General features: G+C 36.5%; 1 protein-coding gene across 3 annotated transcripts in view; it reads right to left on the minus strand.

The window, feature by feature from the left end:
- SYNJ2 (synaptojanin 2) overlaps positions 1-23,910 on the minus strand; it is a 130,857-nt gene that overhangs the window by 94,915 nt on the left and 12,032 nt on the right. For all 3 annotated transcript variants that reach the window (XM_074309431.1, XM_074309430.1, XM_074309432.1), the window contains exon 2: positions 5,082-5,168. In XM_074309431.1, coding sequence (XP_074165532.1) covers positions 5,082-5,168 — 87 coding nt within the window. The remainder of the gene's footprint in view (positions 1-5,081; positions 5,169-23,910) is intronic.

The raw sequence follows: 23,910 nt of genomic DNA on the forward strand, positions 1-23,910 counted from the left end.
TTATAAATATTTTTGTGTCTAGAGGAGCTTTTTTTCTTTTTTAAAATTCTTTATGGTATAGGCTTAATCTAACTCTTATTTTCAATATGAGAAAATTACTATATTTTAAAATGTAGATTTTTTTTTTTTTTTTTACTGAGGCAAATGGGGTTAAGTGACTTGCCTAGGGTCACACAGCTAGAAAAAATATAGATTTTTAAATGCAAAAACAGAAACAATTGATAGTCATTACAATTCAATGAATTCATAATAATGTCAACTCAATGGCTACTCAATGAGTTGTATCTATGGGCCAGGCACTATATTAAGTAATAAAGAAAGATAAAAATATAGCCCCTGCTTTCTAGAAGTTCATAGACCAATATGGGAAACAATATGCAAACAACTATGTCCAAACCTCACACACACACACACACACACACATACACATAAATTTATCCATTTCCAGTGTGGGGCATATTCAAGACTATAATAACTATATTATATATGTGTGTGTGTGTACATCTGTGTATATGATATTACTCCCCATTTAGGACGTATGTACATGTATATCCATGTACACACATATATAGATGGAAGATTATCTCCCATCTAGAATGTATAATATATACATACAAATGTACTTATAGTATAGGTTAATATTTATAAACCATTTAGCAATGTGCTTGGCATATAGTATGTAAAATATAAATGCTAGCTATTATTATATACATATGTATTATACACACACACACATATATATACTATTATATAATTTGTATGTATACACACACACACAATATCAGAGGGAAGGCACTAGCAGGAGGCAACATTGAGGAAGGAAAACTTCCAGTTATTGGAAAAAGGAGTGAAAAGCACAGGATGTGGAGATGGCCTCTCTTATGCAAGGAAGTAGGAAGGGGCCAAGAGTTTAATGCAGGGATAAGTGGCATGGTCAGACTTGGGATACAAAGACAGAAAGTACCCAGACCCCATTGTGAAAGAACTAGTTAAGGAATGGAAGGGGATAGGATATGTACACAAATAAAAAGGAGAATGTAATAAGTGCGAATAAAGGAGTACAGGGCAAATACTATAAGAAAATGAAAAAGGAAGAAATTGACAGCTTCAGGTGATAGGAGGCAATGATTCCTAAATCTGTATTTCCTCACCTCACCTCTGCCCTGAACTCCAGTAGCACATTTTGCATCTGAAATGTCAAATGTCCAAATTGGAATGCATCATCTTATCTTCTCCAAATCTCCCTATGTTAACAACCTCAGAGCCATCCTGAACTCTTCACTGTCCTTCACCACCACCACCACTCCCCTCATATACAAACAGCTGCCAAATTTTAGTGATCCCACCATCACATCTCCCACATTCACAACTTTCCCTCTACTGACAGCCAATCAGTTCAGGCTCTTATGCTTCTGCAGCTTCTACCTTGTTTCCAGATGCATTTCCTTCCAATCCATCCTCCACAGAGCTGCCAAAACAAACTTTCTAAAGCACAAGTCTTATCAAACTCATCATGTTTGAGAGTCTTCAGTGATTCCAGACTGCCTCCAGGATAAAATTTAAAAGTACTCAGTTTGGCACTGAAAGCCTTTCCATTTCATATTTATTTCTTACTGCTTTTCACCACTTTACTGGCTTACAATTAGCCATATATAATACTTCTCTATTCTTTCCCATAAGCTGTCCCAAGCATGGATTCCACTTGCATCTTATCTCCTTCCGGCTAAAAACACTAGCTCTCTTTAAAACTCAATTCACCTTCTAGTTGACCTAAGGGAAGCTTTTCCTGATGCTCCTAGTTCTTTTTCACTCTCTCTTTCCTTAAATTATCTTGTATTTGCTGTTTACTGGTTTGTACATTCCAATTGGGAGATATCTGACCTATGACTCAAAAGAGGAATTTCAAAAGTCTGAGGTGAGGATACATTCTATGCTTGAGTGATGCCCTATATAGAAGAAAGACAGGGCAGGAGGAAAGCAGGAATTATTTATCTAGCTTGACTAAAATATAAAGTGCTAAAAGGAAGAATAAGGAAACATACAAATACAAAGCTTATTTTACAGTGAGGAAGAAATGCATTCCAGACATGGGATATAACCTAAGCAAAGGCATATAGCATTGGAAGATGGAATGCTGATTGGGAGGACAGAATAAGAACTTTATCTCTTTATTTGTCAGGTATTAGGAAACCTCATATGATCAGAGAAGAAGATTATGTAAGAAGTAGTGTTAATGATGGATTGAAAGAAGAGAACATGCGGGAGGAACACTGGTTGAAAATCTATTGCCACATTTCAGATGAAAAGATGATAGCTCAACCAGCTCAAGTGGTTGGAATAGTGACAGAAAAGAATAGGGTGGGTTAAGCCAGAGGATGGGTAATATAAAATATTAAACACAAAACAAAACAGGACTTGACAATAATTGGACATGAGGAATGAGGGAAAAGAAAGAATCAAAGAAGACGAGATTTTGAGCTTGAGTAATTGGTATAATGGCAAAATTAGGATGTTGGGAAAAATAAGGGAGGAGCTCAGTTTGAGATATGTTGAGTTTAAAATCAGAGCAACCAGATTGCAATGCTGGGGGGATGCAATACTGAAACTAGTGGGGTGGGTCTTCTGTACAGAGAAGAGAATCAAAGTCACAGGAATGGATGAGAGAAGTGAGGTAGGAAAAGTGGTTCAGTGTCCAACTCTGTGGGGCCCCATTTAGAGTTTTCTTGGGAAAAATACTAGAGTAGTTTGCCATTTCTTTCTCTAAATCATTTAACAGACGAGGCAACAGGGTTCATACAACTAGTAAGTAATTGAGGGTGGATTTGAACTGAGGTCTTCCTGACTCCAGGGCTAGTATTCTATCCACTGTGTCACCTAGCTGTCCATATTTCCCATCAGGGAAAAGAAAGAAATGACAACTATTAACAAGACAAGAGGATATGTCAATCAGAGAGAAAGTGAACCAAGAAACAACACTCTCATAGAAGCCAAAGAATATGAAGAAGAATGGAAAGGTCAGGAATGTCAAATTCAATAGGTTGAGGATGAAAAGTTTGAAAAGTCCATTTAAAGATCATTTAGAGGTTTCAATAAAGTGGAATTGGAAGACAAATTTCCAGGGGATTGAGAGTAAGTATCATCAGTGACTGTTGACAATCCTTTGGAGAGTTTATTAATACCATCTCTGTATGTGAAAGAGAAATTGTGGGATGAAAACTTGTGGGGATAGCAAGATTTATTTTATGTTTTTTTTGGTTTTTGTTTTTGTTTGTTTTAGGATAAGAGAGGCATGAATATATTTGTAGGCAGAAGGGAAAAAGCCAAAGAAAAGGAAAAGATCAAAAATAAGAGAAAGAATGACCAAGAAAACAAGGGTCTAAATGATTTGATAGTAGCATTCTTGGCAAAAAGAATTACCACCTAATCGTGTGAGACAGGAGCAATGAAGGAGGGGAGAGGTAGAAAGAAAGAGATTTGAGGTACAAGAGTGGAAGATTGAAGGAGTTTATGTCTGGTGACTTAAATTCCCTTCTAAAGTAGGAGGTAAGGTCATCTGCTAAGAGAAAAGGGAGTGAGGTGGAACAAGAGGTTTGAAAAAAAGAGAAAACTTAGAACAGTCTCTGAGAGAAGGGTTACAGTTGAAGAATACTCTGTCAGCAAAACCTGAAGAAATGTAGTGAAAAATATGACAAAGAAAAGTAATTGAGGTTTCTTTTGTTTGTTTTTTAAAGTCATTCACTGTAAAATATCTACTACCTGAAATTTCTGGGATGTAGAGGGAGGGGTAAAGGGAGAAATCCCTAAATCTAGGGAGCTACAGTTCATAGCATTTCCCATTTTTTTATTTAATCGTAATTCCTGAAATGGAACTGAGATAAATTAGAAGGCTAGACAATGGTCTTGGTCATATGAAAGGAATTTGCAGCTCCCTTCTCTTTGCCAGCAGGCCAGAAAAAGATAATGGGTGAAAAATTACTGGATTCCAGATAAAGAAAATAAAACCTATTTCCTGAGCTAGTCCAGTTAGCAGAGAATAAATCTGTGATATAATGGACCCAGAAAGATCAGTCATCTGGGGTGCAGGCACAACCAGAACCAAATTGTTTGATATATATTAGAAGTTCTGACATTTTGAACTATACATTCTATGTCCAGATTACTCCCAAAATTCAGTATACTTGAAACACTAGCTTAAAACAAAAACAATAATGACATTTGTATAGCAATTTATATATACAGGTGTGTATGTATATATATGTATGTTTGTATATATATATGTTCGTTATTACAGTTTAGCTTCAAAGCAGCCCCATAACATGGATCTCATAGCATTACCCCCATTTTATAGATAAAGAAACTTGAGTTTCAGAAACATTAAGTGCCTTTCTCTTACCTACACAATTGTCAAAGGCAGGGTTTGAATTCATGTTTTCCAGCCTACCTGATGCTATTCCCCAATATTTTTATACCTTCTAGGATCAGATAAAGTTAAAAACTCAATTTCCATGCCCCATGCCCACCCCAGCTCTAAATCAGGGTTTCTTTACCTTTGTTGTGTAAATCTGTATTTCTATTCTTTGACTCCTACCATATATATAATCCCTACACCATCCCATTTCAGCTCTCTGCCCCCCAAGGAAGACTCTTAACAGTTCAGCCCATCAGCCCTGTCCTTCCCCTGATGTCCTTAGTGGCATCTTGTAACCTTAGAGATGTCACTCAAAAGGACCAAAAATTGACAGGGCTCCCCAGAGCAGGCTTTCTTTTGGGCTGTTCTCCACCACACCAGTCTTGTCTCGTCTCACACCAGCCTAAAGCTGTTAGCTGCCTATGGTCTACAGAATAAATAACGATGCTCCAGATTCAGTCATTCACCCCTTTCCCCCCTTCATCTGCACGAAGATACAAGTTTAGTTTTCTAAAGAAATGCTGAAAAGGTTTGATTACAGCTGCAAAATAAAACAGCTGGACCCCATAAGCCTTTCAGACCTGACGCAAAAGGTGCTATTTGCCCAGTTATTTGTGGAGCACAGCCATGCACATCCTGATTCCCGTCATTTTTAACCTGAATGAACACTTACCAGATATTAACCTGAGCTCGCCCAAGCAGCCGTAAGCATCTATGAGCTTTCCATACTGTCCTTTAATTACCTCCTTTTCTTCTGGAGCTGAGGAAGAAACAGAATAAGCATCCACGTTAGTCTGTCATTCAGAGTTCATTCAGACTGCAGTATGCTCCATCTGGCTTCCCTCCTACTCTAAAAGGGGGGGGGGGGGGGGAGAAAGGAAAAGGAAAAGAAAAAAAAAGAGAGAGAGAGAGAGAGAGAGAGAGAGAGAGACCAGACAATAGCACAAAACGGGTGGAGGTTTTTTATGCTGGTAAATTATAACACTGCAAAGTGACAGGAAATCCTCCTGAACGGTTGGATGTTTAGAAACCCAGACCTGCTTCTAAGGAAAGAGAGAGGTAAATCCCAATACGGCCCACTCCACGCTGACTCTTTCTTCAGACCAAAGGGGTAGACTCCTCCCGGGCCTCATACTGTGGGCTCATACTATAACACAAGCACACGCCATATGTTCATAAAAATGGAACTGATTCATTATTAACCATTTTGGGCCCTCTTTCAGCAAAAGAAAGGCTAGTGATTTAATCCTTGAAATAATCAACAATTTTACTTTACCTCCAGTGGATCAGGGAAGAAAATAGGTATTCTACAGATAAGGATGGAGAAAGGCACATTTTTCTCCCCACTCCACCCCCTTCCTGGCCCCCCACCAATTCAGGAGCAGATTGTAATCCTAGGCTCAGTTACTCAAATCCTAGACAAACTGGCTCTCTCAGAAAAAGAGAAAGACTTTCCACTAGAAGCTAAGAACCAAAGGTTAGCTAAAAAGAAAATGAGAAAAAAGAAATTTTTAAATGCATAATCTTAGTGAGAGGTCATCCAGAATGGCAAACTTTTTATTCTCCTCCTTACTACTTTCAATAACTTCTCCAGCCTTCGACCCCAAGTCTTATTGATCCTAATTTTATAACATCTCTTCCACAGGTCTTCTTCTCTTTTAAATCTGTGTGTGTATGTGTGTGTGTGTGTATCCTTCAGGTTTTCATCCATACTTCTCACCTAGATCATTTTACTGACTCCCTAACTGATCTTTGCATCAAGTCTCTCTCCTCTCCAACCCACCCTCCCTAAAGCTGCCAGAGTGATCTTCCTACTTTTGACATCAGAAACAAAGCAGGACATTACTCTGGAGGGAGTTCAATAGACTTCAGTGGTTCACTATGCATTACCTCTACAAACTCCTTTGCATGGCATATAAAATCCTTCAGAACTCTGCTTCAACCTACCTTTCTGGTCTTATTACACTTTTCTTTTCTCCCCTACTTGTATTCCATGGTCCAGTGAAGCTGCTTTTCTTGTAGTTCATCACACATGACTCTCCATCTTCCATCTTCACACATTAGCACTGTTTGTTGCTGTCCCTTATGCCTTCTTCAGTGTTATTAGAATTCCTAGTTTCTTTCAAAACTCTTCTCAGGGGCCAGCTCTTACATGAGAACTTTCCTGATCTTCCCAGCTGCTAATGCCCCACTCACCCCTGAAATTACCTCGTATCTATTCTGTATTTACTTTCTTATACACAGCACATGTAGTTCTTTTGCCCTTCCCCAGTACACTCTAAGCTCCAAGAGGGGTAGTTTTGGTCTCTAGAACCAGGGCTTGGCACACAGTAGGTACTAATGCATACTTTACTGATTTGACTACTAAGAAATAAAGACTCATAACTCTAAGCTAAGGATTGCTATATGTTTCCAGAATATCTTGTGTCCTGTGTTGCCTTGGCAAAGGGAGGAGGGGAATTATTCAAGACAGAGGAAGATAAAAGTCAAAGTAAAACTGTGAAAAGACAATTTTTGATTGAAGAGCTGAAGGCATTCTCTTTCCCATCAAAGTCCTTTCAACCCTAAGGGACCAATCTTTTGCTATAACATTTAAAAGAATCTAGGAAGACCTATGGAACATTGGCTAATTCACTCCTCAGGCTAATAAACACATCCTTCTTCAATCACTGTAAGTTCATAGTCCCTAAGAGGGGGCCAGTCCCTGGTATTAATTTATTTTGAGTGAAGGCCTGGAAAGATGAAGAAGCTCTTTTACATATTTATATAAATTAGTTTAATGAATTAACTTTCAACCCAACTCTAAGCTGTGGGAAATGGAAAGGAGACGAGGGAGAAGACAGCCTGACAGGGGTGAGATGGCATTTGCAGGGCTAGAGGCTTGTCTTAGGCAGCTTAAGATGTCAGAAGGAAATAGAAAATAAATAGTTGTGAGAATTTATATGCTTCACTTATTTATATGCTTCACTTTCCGAAGTCTGAGAACAGTAGGCAAAATTCCTTTATAGGGAAGAGGGAAATTCCACATATTCATTAGGCAAAATACCTTATAAAGGAAAGGGAAATTCCACATATTCATTTTCTTGTCCTGTAAACTGATAATGTTTGCTTGAGGTGCAGTGAGTCAAATGGACCTACATAAAAGGCAACTATGAAGCCTACTCTAGAAATCAGAGAATAGACTCCAGATTTGGATTATTTATTTGTTTGCTATATTTCCACATATTTTAAGCAGAAAAAAACCTCAAATCACAACCAATATGGTTACTAAGCCTGTCCTGGTTTTCCTTTAAACAAATGCAATTTTACTTAGGATTATTTTACTACTAAGAATTCCAAGAGAATGGATAGGACATGAAATAAAATTTTACTGTTCCCTCCCCCCACTCTCTAATCGAACTAAACCTGTTGTCCTTTACATTTCCGATTTTCTCTTTCCCAACCCATCTTCTGAGTTACAGTAGAATGCCTTAGAGAAAGTAGCCAAAACATAAGGAAGTTTATATAGATTAAAGGCTTAGTTAAGGTTCATCTGCATTACACTAGCCAAACCAGATGGCCACTCCACAGAAAAAACATGGGGAAAGGGACTAACAGGAAGGCCTGGGACAGGACCCTCAGTCCTTTGGGATCATGTGGCAGTATGCTGATTGGAGGTGTATAGATCTGTTTTGCTCAACTGTTAATATTTCTTAAGAATTTTAATTTTCTTTGCTTTTTTTTTTATAGAGGGAGAAAATAAATATTTATTAATTAAAAAAAAATAAACTCTTCTGGAATATCTCACAAAGTCCTCAACGTGCCATTTAAAACCTTACAGAATCTAGCTCCCAACAGAACTTTTTAATATTATTTCATAATATTCCTCTCACCAACTCTATGGTGAAGCTAAACTGACTTGACCTTTTCCCAACAATCCATTCCATTTCCTACCTCAGATGGACTTTGCATAGATTATCTCCCACATTCATGCCTGAATGTTTTCTCCTTCACTTCTGCCTCAGGAATACTCCCTTCCTTTTAAAATTCAACTTGCTTGCCACCTCCTACATGCATCCTTTCCTGATTTTCCACTTCTCCCAATGGCACTCTCTCTCCCCTTCTGAAATACTTAGTATCTCTTCTGCATTTGTTTCTGTGTCATGTACATGATACATTCTCCCCCCTCCACAGTAAAATATAATTTTGTTAAGGGCAGAAAGGTTTTGTTTTGTCTTTGTATCTTCAGCCTTCCACATCACAGACACTTAATGAATGTTTATTAAAATGAATATTCTCATCTTTGCAACAATTTAACATAGGTACTACAGTTATTATATTCTTAATACATCACATAGCTGGTAAATCTTGAAAGCCAGATTTGAACTAAGGTCTCCACTGACCCTTTCCACTATACTAAACTTTCTAAACTTTAATAATATACTAAACAAATGTGTAAAGCAGAGTTGGACCAAGCCCCCTATCCAACAAGCTTCAATACTTGGATGAAACAAATGTATTTTGTCTTTGATAAGGTTTTCTACAATAAGATGGTTTTTCCTAAAGCAGACAAATGCTAGCTATGCCCAAACCTAGGGTGACAACACATAATAAAATAGATTGAGGAAGGTAGGAAGGAAGGAAGGAAGGAAGGAAGGAAAGAAGGAAGGAAGGGAGGGAGAGAGGGAAGGAAGGAAGGAAGGAAGGAAGGAAGGAAGGAAGGAAGGAAGGAAGGAAGGAAGGAAGGAAGGAAGGAAGGAAGGAAGGAAGGAAGGAAGGAAGGAAGGAAGGAAGGAAGGAAGGAAGGAAGGAAGGAAGGAAGGAAGGAAGGAAGGAGGAAGGACGGAAGGAAGGAAGGAAAAAGAAGGAAGGAAGGAAGGGAGGAAGGGAGGGAGAGAGGGAAGGAAAGAAGGAAGGAAGGAAGGAAGGAAGGAAGGAAGGAAGGAAGGAAGGAAGGAAGGAAGGAAGGAAGGAAGGAAGGAAGGAAGGAAGGAAGGAAGGAAGGAAGGAAGGAAGGAAGGAAGGAAAGAGACTGCAAGAAAGTTCTCCCACAGAACATTAATCTATCTTCTTGAATTTCACTGTCTCTAGAAGAGAAAAGATTTGGAGGAAAAAAAGACTCCTCAAGTGCTACTTTTGAATATATCAGAAAAACAGTCTATTAGTTGGGAGGGAAAACAGTTCTTCAAAAAGACAACTCTTTTTCAGCAGAGGTTGCTAAGTAAAATACAAAGCAAAACTTTTTTGTGGAACAAAGGTCTGGGCAATCAACCCCCAAACCAACCAATAGCTTCTATGAAGCCTAATGTGAAGGTGTGCCTTCCATACTCCTAGCTATGCAAAAACCACAAACCACAAAAATCACCCTGTAGGAAACAGCAAGTGAAAAACCACTATGCTGGACAAATGATGCAAAGCGTCAGCAGCAATAAGCACATCTCAAAAACTGGGTTTCCTTTCTTTGGCTTTTAAAGTCCTTTATAACCTCACCTTTTTTTATCTTTCTACTCTTCTTATGCTTTATTTCCCTCTACATACACTCTACCATTCACAGACCTTGACCTCCTTGCTATACTTTATGCATGGTATTCCCATCTCCCAAGTTCTCATTTTTCCATGTCTAGAATTCTTTGCCTCCTCAAATCTACCTCTTGACTTCCCTCAAATTCTCAGCTTAAATCTTTTTTTTTTTTTTTTTTTTATTTTTTTTTATTTTTCATATGTTTTTTTTTTTTTTTTTAATTTTTTTTTTATTATATATATATATATATATATTTTATAATATTATCCCTTGTATTCATTTTTCCAATTTACCCCCCCTCCCTCTATTCCCTCCCCCCGACGACAGGCAATACCATACATTATACATGTGTTACAATATAGTCTAGGTACAATACATGTGTGCGAATATCACTTTCTTGTTGCACAATAAACATTAGAATCCGAAGGTACATGCAACCTGGGCAGACAGATATTAGTGCTAACAATTTTCATTCCCCTCCCAGTGTTTCTTCTCTGGGTGCAGCTACCTCTGTCCATCATTGATCAACTGGAAGTGAGTTGGATCTTCTTTATGTTGAAGATTTCCACTTCCATCAGAATACATCCTCATACAGCATTGTTGTTGAAGTGTACAGTGATCTTCTGGTTCTGCTCATTTCACTCAGCATCAGTTGATTTAAGTCTCTCCAGGCCTCTCTATATTCCTCCTGCTGGTCATTTCTTACCGAGCAATAATATTCCATAACCTTCATATACCACAATTTACCCAACCATTCTCCAACTGATGGACATCCATTCATCCTCCAGTTTCTAGCTACAACAAAAAGGGCTGCCACAAACATTTTGGTACATATATGTCTCTTTCCGCTCTTTAGTATTTCTTTGGGATATAATCCCAGTAGTAGCGCTGCTGGGTCAAAGGGTATGCACAGTTTGATAACTTTTTGGGCATAATTCCAGATTGCTCTCCAGAATGGCTGGATTCTTTCACAACTCCACCAGCAATGTATTAGTGTCCCAGTTTTCCCACATCCCCTCCAACATTTGTCATTATTTGTTCCTGTCATCTTAGCCAATCTGACAGGTGTGTAGTGGTATCTCAGAGTGGTCTTAATTTGCATTTCTCTGATCAGTAGTGATTTGGAACACTCTTTCATGTGAGTGGATATAGTTTCAATTTCTTCCTCTGAGAATTGTCTGTTCATATCCTTTGACCATTTATCAATTGGAGAATGGTTCGGTTTCTTATAAATTTGGGTCAGTTCTCTATATATTTTGGAAATGAGACCTTTGTCAGAACCTTTGTTTTTAAAAATATTTTCCCAATTTGTTACTTCCCTTCTAATCTTGTTTGCATTAGTATTATTTGTACAGAAACTTTTTAGTTTGATGTAATCAAAATCTTCTATTTTGTGATCAATAATGATCTCTAGTTCTCCTCTGGTCATAAATTCCTTCCTCCTCCACAAGTCTGAGAGGTAGATTATCCTCTGTTCCTCTAATCTATTTATTATCTCCCTCTTTATGCCTAAATCATGGACCCATTTTGATCTTATCTTGGTATATGGTGTTAAGTGTGGATCCATATCTAATTTCTGCCATACTAATTTCCAGTTTTCCCAACAGTTTTTTCCGAATAATGAATTTTTATCCCTAATGTTGGAATCTTTGGGTTTGTCAAAGATTAGATTGCTATAGATGTATCCTTTTTTGTCCTTTGTATCTAATCTGTTCCACTGATCTACCGGTCTATTTCGTAGCCAATACCAAATGGTTTTGGTGACTGCTGCTATATAATATAGCTTTAGATCAGGTACACTTAGACCACCTTCCTCTGAGTTTTTTTTCATTAGTTCCCTTGCAATTCTTGACCTTTTATTCTTCCATATGAATTTTGTTGTTATTTTTTCTAGATCATTAAAATAGTTTCTTGGGAGTCTGATTGGTATAGCACTAAATAAATAGATTAGTTTGGGGAGTATTGTCATCTTTATTATATTCGCTCGGCCTATCCAAGAGCACTGAATGTCTTTCCAATTATTTAAATCTGACTTTATTTTTGTGGCAAGTGTTTTGTAATTTTTCTCATATAATTCCTGACTTTTCTTTGGTAGATGGATTCCCAAATATTTTATACTCTCAACATTTGTTTGGAATGGAATTTCTCTTTGTATCTCTTGCTGTTGCATTTTGTTAGTGATATATAAAAATGCCGAGGATTTATGTGGATTTATTTTGTATCCTGCCACTTTGCTGAAATTTTGAATTATTTCTAGTAGCTTTTTAGCAGAGTCTTTGGGGTTCTCTAAGTATACCATCATGTCATCTGCAAAAAGTGATAGTTTGATTTCCTCATTTCCTACTCTAATTCCTTGAATCTCTTTCTCGGCTCTTATTGCCGAGGCTAGCGTTTCTAGTACTATATTGAATAGTAATGGTGATAGTGGGCAACCTTGTTTCACTCCTGATCTTACTGGGAAAGGTTGCAGTTTATTTCTATTGCATATTATGCTTACTGACGGTCTTAAATATATACTCCTGATTATTCTAAGGAATAATCCATTTATTCCTATACTCTCAAGAGTTTTTAGTAGGAATGGATGTTGGATTTTGTCAAATGCTTTTTCTGCATCTATTGAGATGATCATATGGTTCTTATTAATTTGATTATTAATATGGTCAATTATATTAATAGTTTTCCTAATATTAAACCAGCCCTGCATTCCTGGAATAAATCCTACTTGATCATAGTGTATTATCTTGGAGATGATTTTCTGAAGTCTTTTTGCTAATATCTTATTTAAGATTTTAGCATCAATATTCATTAAGGAGATTGGTCTATAATTTTCTTTCTCAGTTTTCGATCTACCAGGTTTAGGTATCAGTACCATGTCTGTGTCATAAAAGGAGTTTGGTAGGACTCCTTCATCCCCTATTTTTTCAAATAATTTATATAACATTGGGGCTAATTGTTCTTTAAATGTTTGGTAGAATTCACATGTGAATCCATCTGGCCCTGGGGATTTTTTCCTGGGGAGTTGATTAATAGCTTGTTCTATTTCTTTTTCTGAAATGGGACTATTTAAGCAATTTATCTCCTCCTCTGTTAATCTAGGGAGCCTATATTTTTGGAGAAAGTCATCCATTTCACTTAAGTTATCAAATTTATTGGCATAAAGTTGGGCAAAGTAACTCCTTATTATTTCTCTAATTTCCTCTTCATTGGTGGAAAGATCCCCCTTTTCATTTGTAAGACTATCAATTTGATTTTCCTCTTTCTTTTTTTTGATCAAATTTACCAAAGGTTTATCTATTTTATTGGCTTTTTCATAAAACCAACTCTTGGTTTTATTTATTAATTCAATAGTTTTTTTACTTTCAATTTTATTGATTTCTCCTTTTAATTTTTGTATTTCGAGTTTAATTTTTGGTTGGGGGAAATTCTCAGCTTAAATCTTACCTCTTTAAGGAGCCCTTCCTAGATCACTGTTCCCATTCTTAAGCCTCCCAGTTCCTTTCCTGGTGAAATTACCTTCCATTTGCACTGTATATATCATGAATATACATTTTTTTTTTTTGCATATTGCCTCCCCCCCATAAAATATGAATTCTACAAAACTATCTCCAGGCTTTGCTTTTGCCTTTCTTTGTATTCCCAATATTAAATATAGTCCCTGAGTGATAATAAGAGCTTAAATAATGATTGCTGACTGAAAAAAATGGGCTAGCCTAGACTCCAACTTCTTAAACTGTTTTGTGACTCTTTAGTGTCTCGAAATCAAATATGGGCATTGCAAAATTATTATTTATTATCAGTGAATGTTTGATTTGTATTCCTATTTTATATATACCTAGGGTTACATAAAACTTTTTTGGGTGAAAAGGGTTCATGAGTGGAAAAAGTTTAAGAAGCTCTGACCTAGACAACCTCTTAGATCCCTTTCTTCTAGTCCTCAATACTTTTGACTTCAACAGAATTCAGCACATCTGGCTATGCATAAAGGCTATGGAACACAACAGTCCTGGGTTTGGTAGTGATAACGTTCAGTCACCTGACTGAAGAGTCATCTGACTCTTCCTGCCCTCATTTGGGATTTTCTTGGCAAAGACATTGGAATGATTTGCTATTTCCTTCCCCATCTCATTTTATAGATGAAGAAAGTAAGACACAGAATTAAGGGACTTGCCCAAGGTTACACAGCTAGAAAGTGTCTGAGACAGAAATCAAACTCAAGAAAGTGAGTCTCTCTGGCTCCAGGTCTGAGCTCTATCCACTGTACCACCTAGCTGACCCCAGGCTACACAGTACAAGAAAGTAAAGGCTCATTGTTCCTTTACTGGCAAAAATGAATTGGTTTTACAAACTATTCCTGAACTCTAAGAATAGCAAAGGTAACTCCTAAGTCTCAGTTGAGAGAGGGCACCGTTACCTAATCAATCAAAATCAGTCTCTAACTCCATTGGCAATAGTTAATTAAAAATAAAAACAACACAGCTTTTCTATTCTCTTATTCTCATCACCCTTTCTTTGTACCAGCTCAGCTATTGCAAAAGAAATCAGACAGCACTTTTCCATCAAAGGGAACAATTTCAAAATAAAGAACAAGAATGACAGTGAAAATTAGTTTGAGCTGATGACAGCTGGACAGATGTACCAGAAGGGGACTACTGAAATAAACAGGCTTGCTGCTTGTGGCAAAAAATGACTGTGTAGAAATTAAAGCTCCAGCAGCAATACATTAAAAATCAGCATTTGACAACTACAGAACAAGCCAAGAAATAAGAAATAACAATAGAAAAACAGATCAAATTGCCTTATAGATTTTAAAAGAAATCCTTTGGACCTTTATCTTAAAACTGCCAACATGAATTCTTGGGAAATAAACAGTCATAGTAATTATCTCCCAATTTTTTTTAACTGCTAAAGAGTTTAAAATGTTTTAATAATGTTGTGTTCTGTCTTCAATTGTGGATCCAGAGAAATAGATCTTAATTGATTAAGTACTTATTCAATTCAGAGCTCTAGATTTTCCCATATAACATTCGAGGGAAAGGGAAAAGAATAAACATTTATGTAGCATCTAGTATATGTCAGACAGTGTTAAGCATATTTTACAAATATTATTTTGCTCATATAACAGCTAATAAGTGTCTGAAGTTGAATTTGAGCTCAAATCTTCCTAACTCCAGACCTATTATGCTCTCCAAAGCACCACTAGCAGCCTCATAGTTACAAAATGTCTGAACTGAAGACAATTTTGAAGAACAATCTTCTCATTTTACAGAGAAAACAGAGGAGGCTCAAAAAGGTCAAGTTTGTGACCAAGGTCACAAAACCAGTAAAACTCTGATTATTTGCTGTACTCAAAAATTTGTAACTCAAAAATAATGCCCCAGTGCCTGTTAGATGCATCAATCACAAAACAACTAAATGGTTTACTCCCAGTAAATGGAAAAAAGTGTTTTAATGACATAACTCCCGAATCACCCTGCCAAAAAACTATTTATGTCCTACATTTCAACCAGGAAATAGGCTACAATGTATTTTTTTCCTGGTTCATTCCAGATTAGGCGTCAGCTTCAGAAATCAAACATCTAATTAATTGCTTCTTCAACTGCATGAAGGGCCAAACAGATAAAATTACATAAAATGGAGTCTATACTCTAGAAGAGTTCAAGGAAACACAGGATCTAGAGTAAAAGAATTAAACAGTCCACCGTACATATTCTGTCAATGTAATTTTTCTTAAATTCAAGTCTGACATGTGACCCCCCCCCATCAACTAATTCTAGTGGCTTCCTACTTATTTCTATAACAAAATATAAATTCTTCTGTTTAGTTTTTAATCTGACTCCAAACTACCTAGTATTATGTATATAGTTTGTATATATTTGTATTTAGTAACCTATATATGTGCCATATATGCATATTCTCATGGTTTCCCCCATTTGAATGTAAGTTCTTTACAAGTAGGATTCTTTTCACTATTTGTACTTTTCTCCCTAGCCCCCTAGTACAGTGCTTGGCACACTATTGTTGTTCAAATTGTGTCCAACTCTTCATGACCCCATTTGAGCTTTTCTTGGCGAAGAAACTAGAGTGGTTCACCATTTCCTCCTCCCAGCTTATTTTACAGAATTAAAGCAAACTGGGTTAAGTGACTTGTCCAGTCTTCCTGACTCCAGGCCAAGCACTCTACCTAGATGCCTCCTGGCACACAGTAGGTGCTTAATAAGTACTTATGGAATGACTGAAAAGAAAAAAGGATAGTAATTCCCAGTACTAGAATTGTCTTATCTATATCTATTTTTTCAAAAAATTGTGTTTTTAAATACACATTGCTTTATGAATCATGTTGAGAGAAAAAAATCAAAACAAAAGGGAAAAACCATGGGAGAGGGGGGAAAAAAAACAGAAAAAAGAAGTGAGTATAGCATGTGTTGATTTGCATTCAATCTCCATAGTTCTTTTTCTGGATGCAGGTGGCATTTTATATACAGTCTATTGGGATTGCTTTGAATTACTGAACCACTGAGGAGAACCAAGTCTTTCACAGTTGATCATCACACATTCTTGCTGTTGTGTGCAATGTATTCCTGGTTCTGCTTGTTTTGCTCAGCATCAGTTCATGTAAATATTTTCAGGCCTTTCTGAAATCAGCTTATTCATTTTTTTATATAACAATAATGTTCCATTACCTTAATGTACCACAATTTGTTCAGCCATCCCCCAATTGATGGGCACCTACTCATTTTCCAATTCTTCACTGCTTTATTTATCTTAACATCTTCATCTAAATCTCTCAGCAAGCTAGTGTAATCAGTGTTACAGTCTATTTGCAGAAAGCTACAAAGTGTCACAAAGTACGCTGGACTTAGGGTCAGAAGACTTAGATTCAACCTATTTCTAGATTCAAAAAAAGGTCATTTAACTTCAGTAAACTTCAATTATGTGTAAAATGGGAATAATCTTAATACCTCACAGGACTGTTTGTGCATAATGCCTTTCATAACTCATAAAGTGTTCTGTGTTCTATTGTCATGTGACTGGCACTGCCCCAAAATCAAGGGAAAACATATCCACAGTTGGATGTCTTTTAGAAAACAAACAAAAGAGAGTTGTTCAAATGCAACATAATTCCCACTGTTTCTCTTCCTCAGTCTCTGAAATAGGCACACCTAGTCTTGTCTCTTAGATGCTTTCTCCTTCAAGCAAAAAGTTCCCTGGAACTAGCTGTGGAAGTCCTGTATAAAAGAACCTTCTGGCTGATCCCAGAGGTGTGGGGCAGTATCAAGTTTGATTCAGGATGACTGTTGCTGCCCTGGATTACTTTTCCATTCTGTCTGTCCTAGATTCCTGACCTGCTAGTCTGTTCCAGCTTTGTGCTGCTAAAGCCCATATTGCCAGCCTTAACTCTCAGCAACTAATTGCCTTGCTCTAACCCTTGGCCACACTGTAACATATGCTCACTGTGGCTGAATCCTCCTGGTCATACTACCTGGTGACCCATGCTAGCAGAGTGCCCAATGCCGATCAGGAGTCTTAACAATTTCACTGCTTCTGGGTAAAACTGCCTTTAAAAAGGGAAGAAAAAGCATGCTCCTTCATCCATTCATTCACTCTATAAGCACTTAAGTACCAACAATGAAAAAAAAAAGTACCTACTATGTACCAGGCAAATGTTAAGCTCCGATAAGAATTCACATATCATTGACTTCAAGAAGTTTACATTCTATTTGAGGGAATGGATCCATGAACAGAAAAGTAGATATAAAATGTACACCAATTAAAGACTAAATAATTTCTGGGAGGGAGACATGTAAACTGGAATATCAAGAAAAGGCATGTAGTAGCCCAACCTAGAAGCTAGGGATTCTGAAAGATTGATTCGAGAAGGAATGTATTCCAGATCCAAAAATCTGGATTCCATACACAGTTTGGATAAAGATACAGAGATGAGAAAAGAATTCTGTAAATAAGGAATAGCAAGTAATAGAATTCTGCCAAGAGGGAACAACAAATAAGACTGGGTGGATGAACTACAGAGCTCACAAAGGGGAATGATATGGAATGAGTCTGGGGGGATAAAGTAGGTTAGAAATAGTCTGTGCAGGCTTTAAATGTCAAACAACATTGTTTGTACTTTTTCCTAGAAGCAAGGGGGAAACACTGGAGCTTCTGGGAATCTTATTGTGGGTGTAAGAGTAATAGGGAGGTTTGGGGTTTTTTTCCCAAATCTTTAAAGTTTTATTGAAAATTTAGTGCTATGGCTCCTCTTTTTTGATAGGTCAGCAAAGGAAAGGAGATGGAGACAGGAATGCTTACTTTGGTAAACTGGCTTCAAAAGCTTGGGTCCATTCCAGCTGGCCAGCTCCCTTCCCAAGGCACGTCAATTTTCAAATGGGCCTTTGAAAGATACAATAACTAAAAACTAGTCAAGGTTAAGTAGAATTTTGAGATAGGAAGGTTATGTGAAGTAGAAAGATCTTACACATATTTCTATCAGAGCTGGTTTTGTTTCCTTTAAAAAACAAAAAACAACCAAAAAAAAAGGTGTTTATACCAACCAAAAAATCTGTCAGGCTGAAGAGCCTTGACTCATCAACCTTTGCCATAGCAAGACCAGAACTGATTATGACATTTTCCATGCTTTCTGACACTCATGGAAAGCAAGAGGTAAAAGAGCATAAATTGAACTAAAGGCCTGCATCACCTGAAGTCAGTAGAAATTAAAACTACCAAAAAGATATGAATATTAACCCCAATTCAACAAATAATGATTATTTTATGTCATGTCCTGAGTTCACTCTTAAGTTTTAATCAGTAAGCATTAATTAAGCACCTATTAAGTGTGTTAAGAGCTGGGGACAAAGAAAAACATAAAATAGTTTCTTCTTAACTTCAAGTCAACAGAAGGGGTCTAAGGATAGATTTTAAGCAATGGTTGCATAGTATTTGGGGATCCAAATAAGAAGCATTAAGTAGGCTTAGGTTTGGAGGAGGGTTTTTTTTTTTTAACCTATTTCACAGCCAAAGAGGAAATGCAACCAGGAATACAAGATGTCATCAAATGGCATTGAACTAAAGAATGCTATTTTCCAGAGGATTCTCAAAGAACAAGTGCCCATTTAACTGTGGAAAAAGATCTTTGTGAGTGGTATTAAGGAAGACACTTGAACATTATGGAAAGGTTCAAGTGATTGAAATCATGTAAATAAGAACAAGAAGAAGAGCTTTGCTTTTATGATTTTTGATGAGCGTGACTATAAGATTGTCATTCAAAAATATTACATTACAAATGGACATAACTGTGAAGTCAGGAATGGCTTGGGTAAAATGGCCAGTACTTCACCTAGTCAAAGAGGCTGAAATAGTTCTAAGAACTTTGATAATAGCCATGGAGGAAGCTTTGGAAGAAGTAGTTTAGGTCATGGTGTAATCACAGTGGTTTTGATAGTAGGTGCATTGGTGGAGGACCTGGAAAAAATAGAAATGCCTACAATGGATTGGACTATGATGGAAGCAGCCTGGGAAATGGGAGACACTACAATGCGTTTGGCAGCTACAATTAGTCTTCAACTTTTATTCCCTCCATGGGAACCAATATTTTTCCAAACCACATAACTGAAGTGACTATGGTGGTTCCAGTTTTAGCAGTTGTTATAAGGGTAACAAAAGATTTAATTACTATTAGGAAAGAAAGTTTGGAAGAAAAGGAAACTACAGGTTACAACAGAATTGCGCACTTAGCCAAGTACAGTGGCAGGAAAGTCTAGTTGCTACTATGAGAACATGTTTCAAACAAGACTTTTTATATAGGAGGAGGGAAAAACCCATCAGGACTGTTTTTGTGACTAATTGTATAACAGGTTATTTTAGTTTCTATTTGGTGGAAAATGTAAAACATTCCAACAAAGGGTTTTAATGCAAATTTTTTTGCATCTGTTTTTGATCACTAAATACAATAATCTCATCATGATAACTAAAAATCTTTTTTTTTTTTTAAAGCAGAAGAAATGTCTGTTGAATTGAAACTAAGCAAACTAAGCAAACCTCTTTTTTCTGTAGTGAATCATTAACTTTGCCAAAGAGATCCAATCATTGGTGGGTGAAATAAGGGATCTCTGTCACTCTGCCTCTGTCTCTCCTTCCATCTCTATATTTTTACAAATTTATACAACTGATCATATATGCTTTCAATGCCTCTTAAGGATAAGCTATATGTACATTTCACCGTCTATTAAACAAGTTACCAACCCATGAAGTTTTAAGTCAGTTGTTCTTCTTACATAAACTATAAAAAGTAGCATGCCATGGCAAAATAAGCATTCTTCAGTCATAATAAGTGCACAAACAGGGGTACAAATAAGTGTCTCTGAAATAGGAGACTTCTGGCTGTTTGCGTCTTTGCCCATTTTGGAACCATACAATGGTTACCCTCTAGAGAGTTCTGCTGAAAATGTTCCCATGCTACCAAGGCAAATGCTATCGAATGGGTGCCACTGACCCTTTGGTTACTCTATCTCCTACAGCTGAGAGAAACCCCAGAGCCCCTAAAGGTATCTACAGGCAGTCACACCAGGGGAGAAGGTAGTCTCTCTCAATCAGTACTTTTCAGGAGTCCTCAGCTTTATTCTTTAAACAAAAATGTTAAGATACTTCTTATTATAAACAGACTCCAATTCACTAAATGGGACTGAAAGCCAAGCTGGCTCACAAAATGCCCAGACCCAGGAGTACTGACTGGTGTTCATCTGATACTATTCTGATCTTTTATCCCAGAAAGGAGCCTAGTTGTTCCACTTGATGTAGTTTTTTTTTTTTTTTCCCCCTCCTCAATAGGGATACTGTAGATGATACTGAGAGGTGTCTCTTTTCTTTCAGGAAAAATACACATTTTTCCACTATTAAATATTTAATTGATCGTGTTAATAATTATATATATATATATATATATATAGGGCAGACTTCACAGTCTAGCCCTAGATAAACTACAGAAGAGGGAAACAAGACCACATGAGCAATGTCTGAACCAATGGCAACCCAAATAATGGGGGGGGCAGTGGGAGAAGGGGGGGCGGTGGTGGGAGAGGAAGCAGTGCAATGAGAGGAAATTTGAGTCCAAGAGTTTAAGAACTTAAAAGGGTATTAACAAGTACTTGAAGCAGCTTTAAAAAATGCTGAGGCATCTCTTGAATTGGCTTGGCTCGTGACATTTTAATAAATGCCTTCTGTTTCTAATTTTTGGCTTAAACTGCTATTGCACTTACTAAGCAATTAGTATTAAAATGGTGGCATCAGGAAGGTAATCCATTATATTTTAGAAATTCACAAATGTATAATAATTTTTTAAAAACCCATCAGGTTTCTAGATTTACCCCCAGGAGACTCAAAAGCAAATTATGATTTTTTCTTTGCCACCTTTGTATGGAAAGTATGGAAAAATGTAAATAAGAGTGTTATATATTGTAGGTGGAAAGCTGGCAGAAGCTAGCCTTGGAACCAGGAAAGTCTGGGTTCAAGTTTCACTTCTGACACATACTAGTTGTATGACCTTGGACAAGTGACTTCATGGCCAATTTTTTAAAAAAAGTTTATTAACGGCTTTAAGGGAGTCTAGTTGTTGGGTCAATGGTAGTCAGTTTCCACTGCATCCCATCCCCAACAAAGCTCTGCCTGAGATAGCCTACCATGCACTAATAATGTCTGGCATAGGAAAGACAATCTCAGATCCTGAGAAGCAGCTTCCACAATCTACCTTCAATTTTTTTGCTGCTTCTACAGTACAGGTCACAAGTGGTCAGTTGCAGGAGAAATGTCTTTTTTTTTTTTTTTTTAATAATTATAACTTTTTTTTGACAGTACATATGCATGGGTAATTTTTTACAACATTATCCCTTGCACTCACTTCTGTTCCGATTTTTCCCTTCCTTCCCTCCACCCCTTCCCCTAGGCAGTTTTATACATGTTAAATATGTTATAGTATATCCTAGATACAATATATGTGTGCAGAACCGAATTTCTTATTGCACAGAAGAATTGGATTCAGAAGGTAAAAATAACCTGGGAAGAAAAACAAAAAATGCAAACAGTTTACACTCATTTCCCAGTGTTCCTTCTCTGGGTGTAGCTGATTCTATCCATCATTGATCAATTGGAATTGGATTAGCTCTTCTCTATGTTGAAGATATCCACTTCCATCAGAATACATCCTCATACAGTATCATTGTGGAAATGTATAATGATCTCCTGATCCTGCTCATTTCATTCAGCATCAGTTCATGTAAGTCTCTCCAGGCCTTTCTGAAATCATCCTGTTGGCCATTTCTTACAGAACAATAATATTCCATAACATTCATATACTACAATTTACCTAACCATTCTCCAATTGATGGGCATCCGTTAATTTCAGGAGAAATGTCTTAATGGGGAGAGGAAATGGTATTGTCAGACTTCTAGTTAAAAGGGAAAAAAATCAGGGATTTGCAGTTGTAATATAAAGGCAGTACCAAGAATCAAGCAATTTAAAACTCTCTAATCAAGCACATTGTCTCTGGATAAATAAACATTCAAAATAGACAAAAGAAAAAAAAAGAAGTTAGGGAAATATAGATATACAATATTAATTTCTAATAACTAATATGTTTGTAAAGATCATAAAGATTTTAAAGAGGGCTGGAGAGACTTACATGAATTGTTATAAATGAAATGAGCAGAACCAGGAGATCATTGTATACAGCAACATCAATATTATATGATCAATTTGGATGGATGTGGCTCTTTCCAATAATGATTGAGGCCAGTTCCAATGATCTTGTGAGGACCAGAGTCATCTATACTCAGAGAGGACTGTGGAACTGAGTGTGGATCACAACATAGAATTTTCACTCTTTTTGTTGTTGTTTGCTTGCATTTTGTTTTGTTTCTCTTTTTTTTTTCTTTTTGATCTGATTTTTCTTGTGCAGCAAAATAATTGTATAAATATGTATACATATGTTGGATTTGACATATATTTTAACATGTTTAATATATATTGATTACTTGCCATTTAGGGGAGGAACTGAGTAGGAGGGGAAAATCTGAAATTCAAAATTTTACAAGCATCAACGTTGAAAAATTATCCATGTACATGTTATGAAAACAAAAAGCTTTAATTTTAAAAAAGAGAGAGAGATCATCAATAGATTGACTTTTTATTATTTATTTGGCAAGCACCCAGTGTTGTTCTGGACAGACATTCTCCAATAGTGGAAAAACCCTTAGGAGAACCCAATTCACTAAAAATTAAATCCTTTATATGAAAAGTAAATGAAGTGAAATTATCTAGTGCAACTCCTACCACAAATGTCCTCAAAGAGCTCTTGGACTCTTCTCAGTGTAATGCAAAAGAATTTGGAGAGGGTGGAAGGAAGAAAAATTTGGAACTAAAAATATTGTAAAAAATGAATGCTAAAAATTACCTTTACATATAATTTGAAAAAATTATAAAAAGAAAAAAGAAATAAGCTTGATGATCTTAGAAAAACATGGATAGACATGCATAAAATATGGAAGAGTAAAATGAGCAGAACCAAGAGTATTGTTTTAAGAACAACTAGGTCATTTTATTATTACAAATACCCAAATTAACTACAAAAGATATGAAAGAAGATGCCATCTATATCTAGAGAAAAAAGTAATACACAGAAGTATGTACAAAATGATTTTACATACATATACCTACTGTCTAATTGTAATAATGGTGGGTAGAGGGATGAAGGGAAGAGAGTAAAAAAAGGGGGGAAATAATTTTACGTAATAATTTTATCTATTTAAAATGAATAACAAGTTGTACATAATAGATTTGCAGTTTCATGTGCAATCATTTTTTAAAATTAAACCATTTTATGGAAATGCTTGTTTTATTCCATAACTTAAAAATAAAATGAACAAAACAATTAAAAAAAAAAAAAAAGAAAATACTTTGGAACATCTATGATGCATCTAATAGTGTGTCTGGTACTTCAGATGGACAAGGAAA

The sequence above is a fragment of the Sminthopsis crassicaudata genome, chromosome 4 (assembly GCF_048593235.1).
Source record: "Sminthopsis crassicaudata isolate SCR6 chromosome 4, ASM4859323v1, whole genome shotgun sequence".
In the NCBI taxonomy this organism is placed as follows: domain Eukaryota; kingdom Metazoa; phylum Chordata; class Mammalia; order Dasyuromorphia; family Dasyuridae; genus Sminthopsis; species Sminthopsis crassicaudata.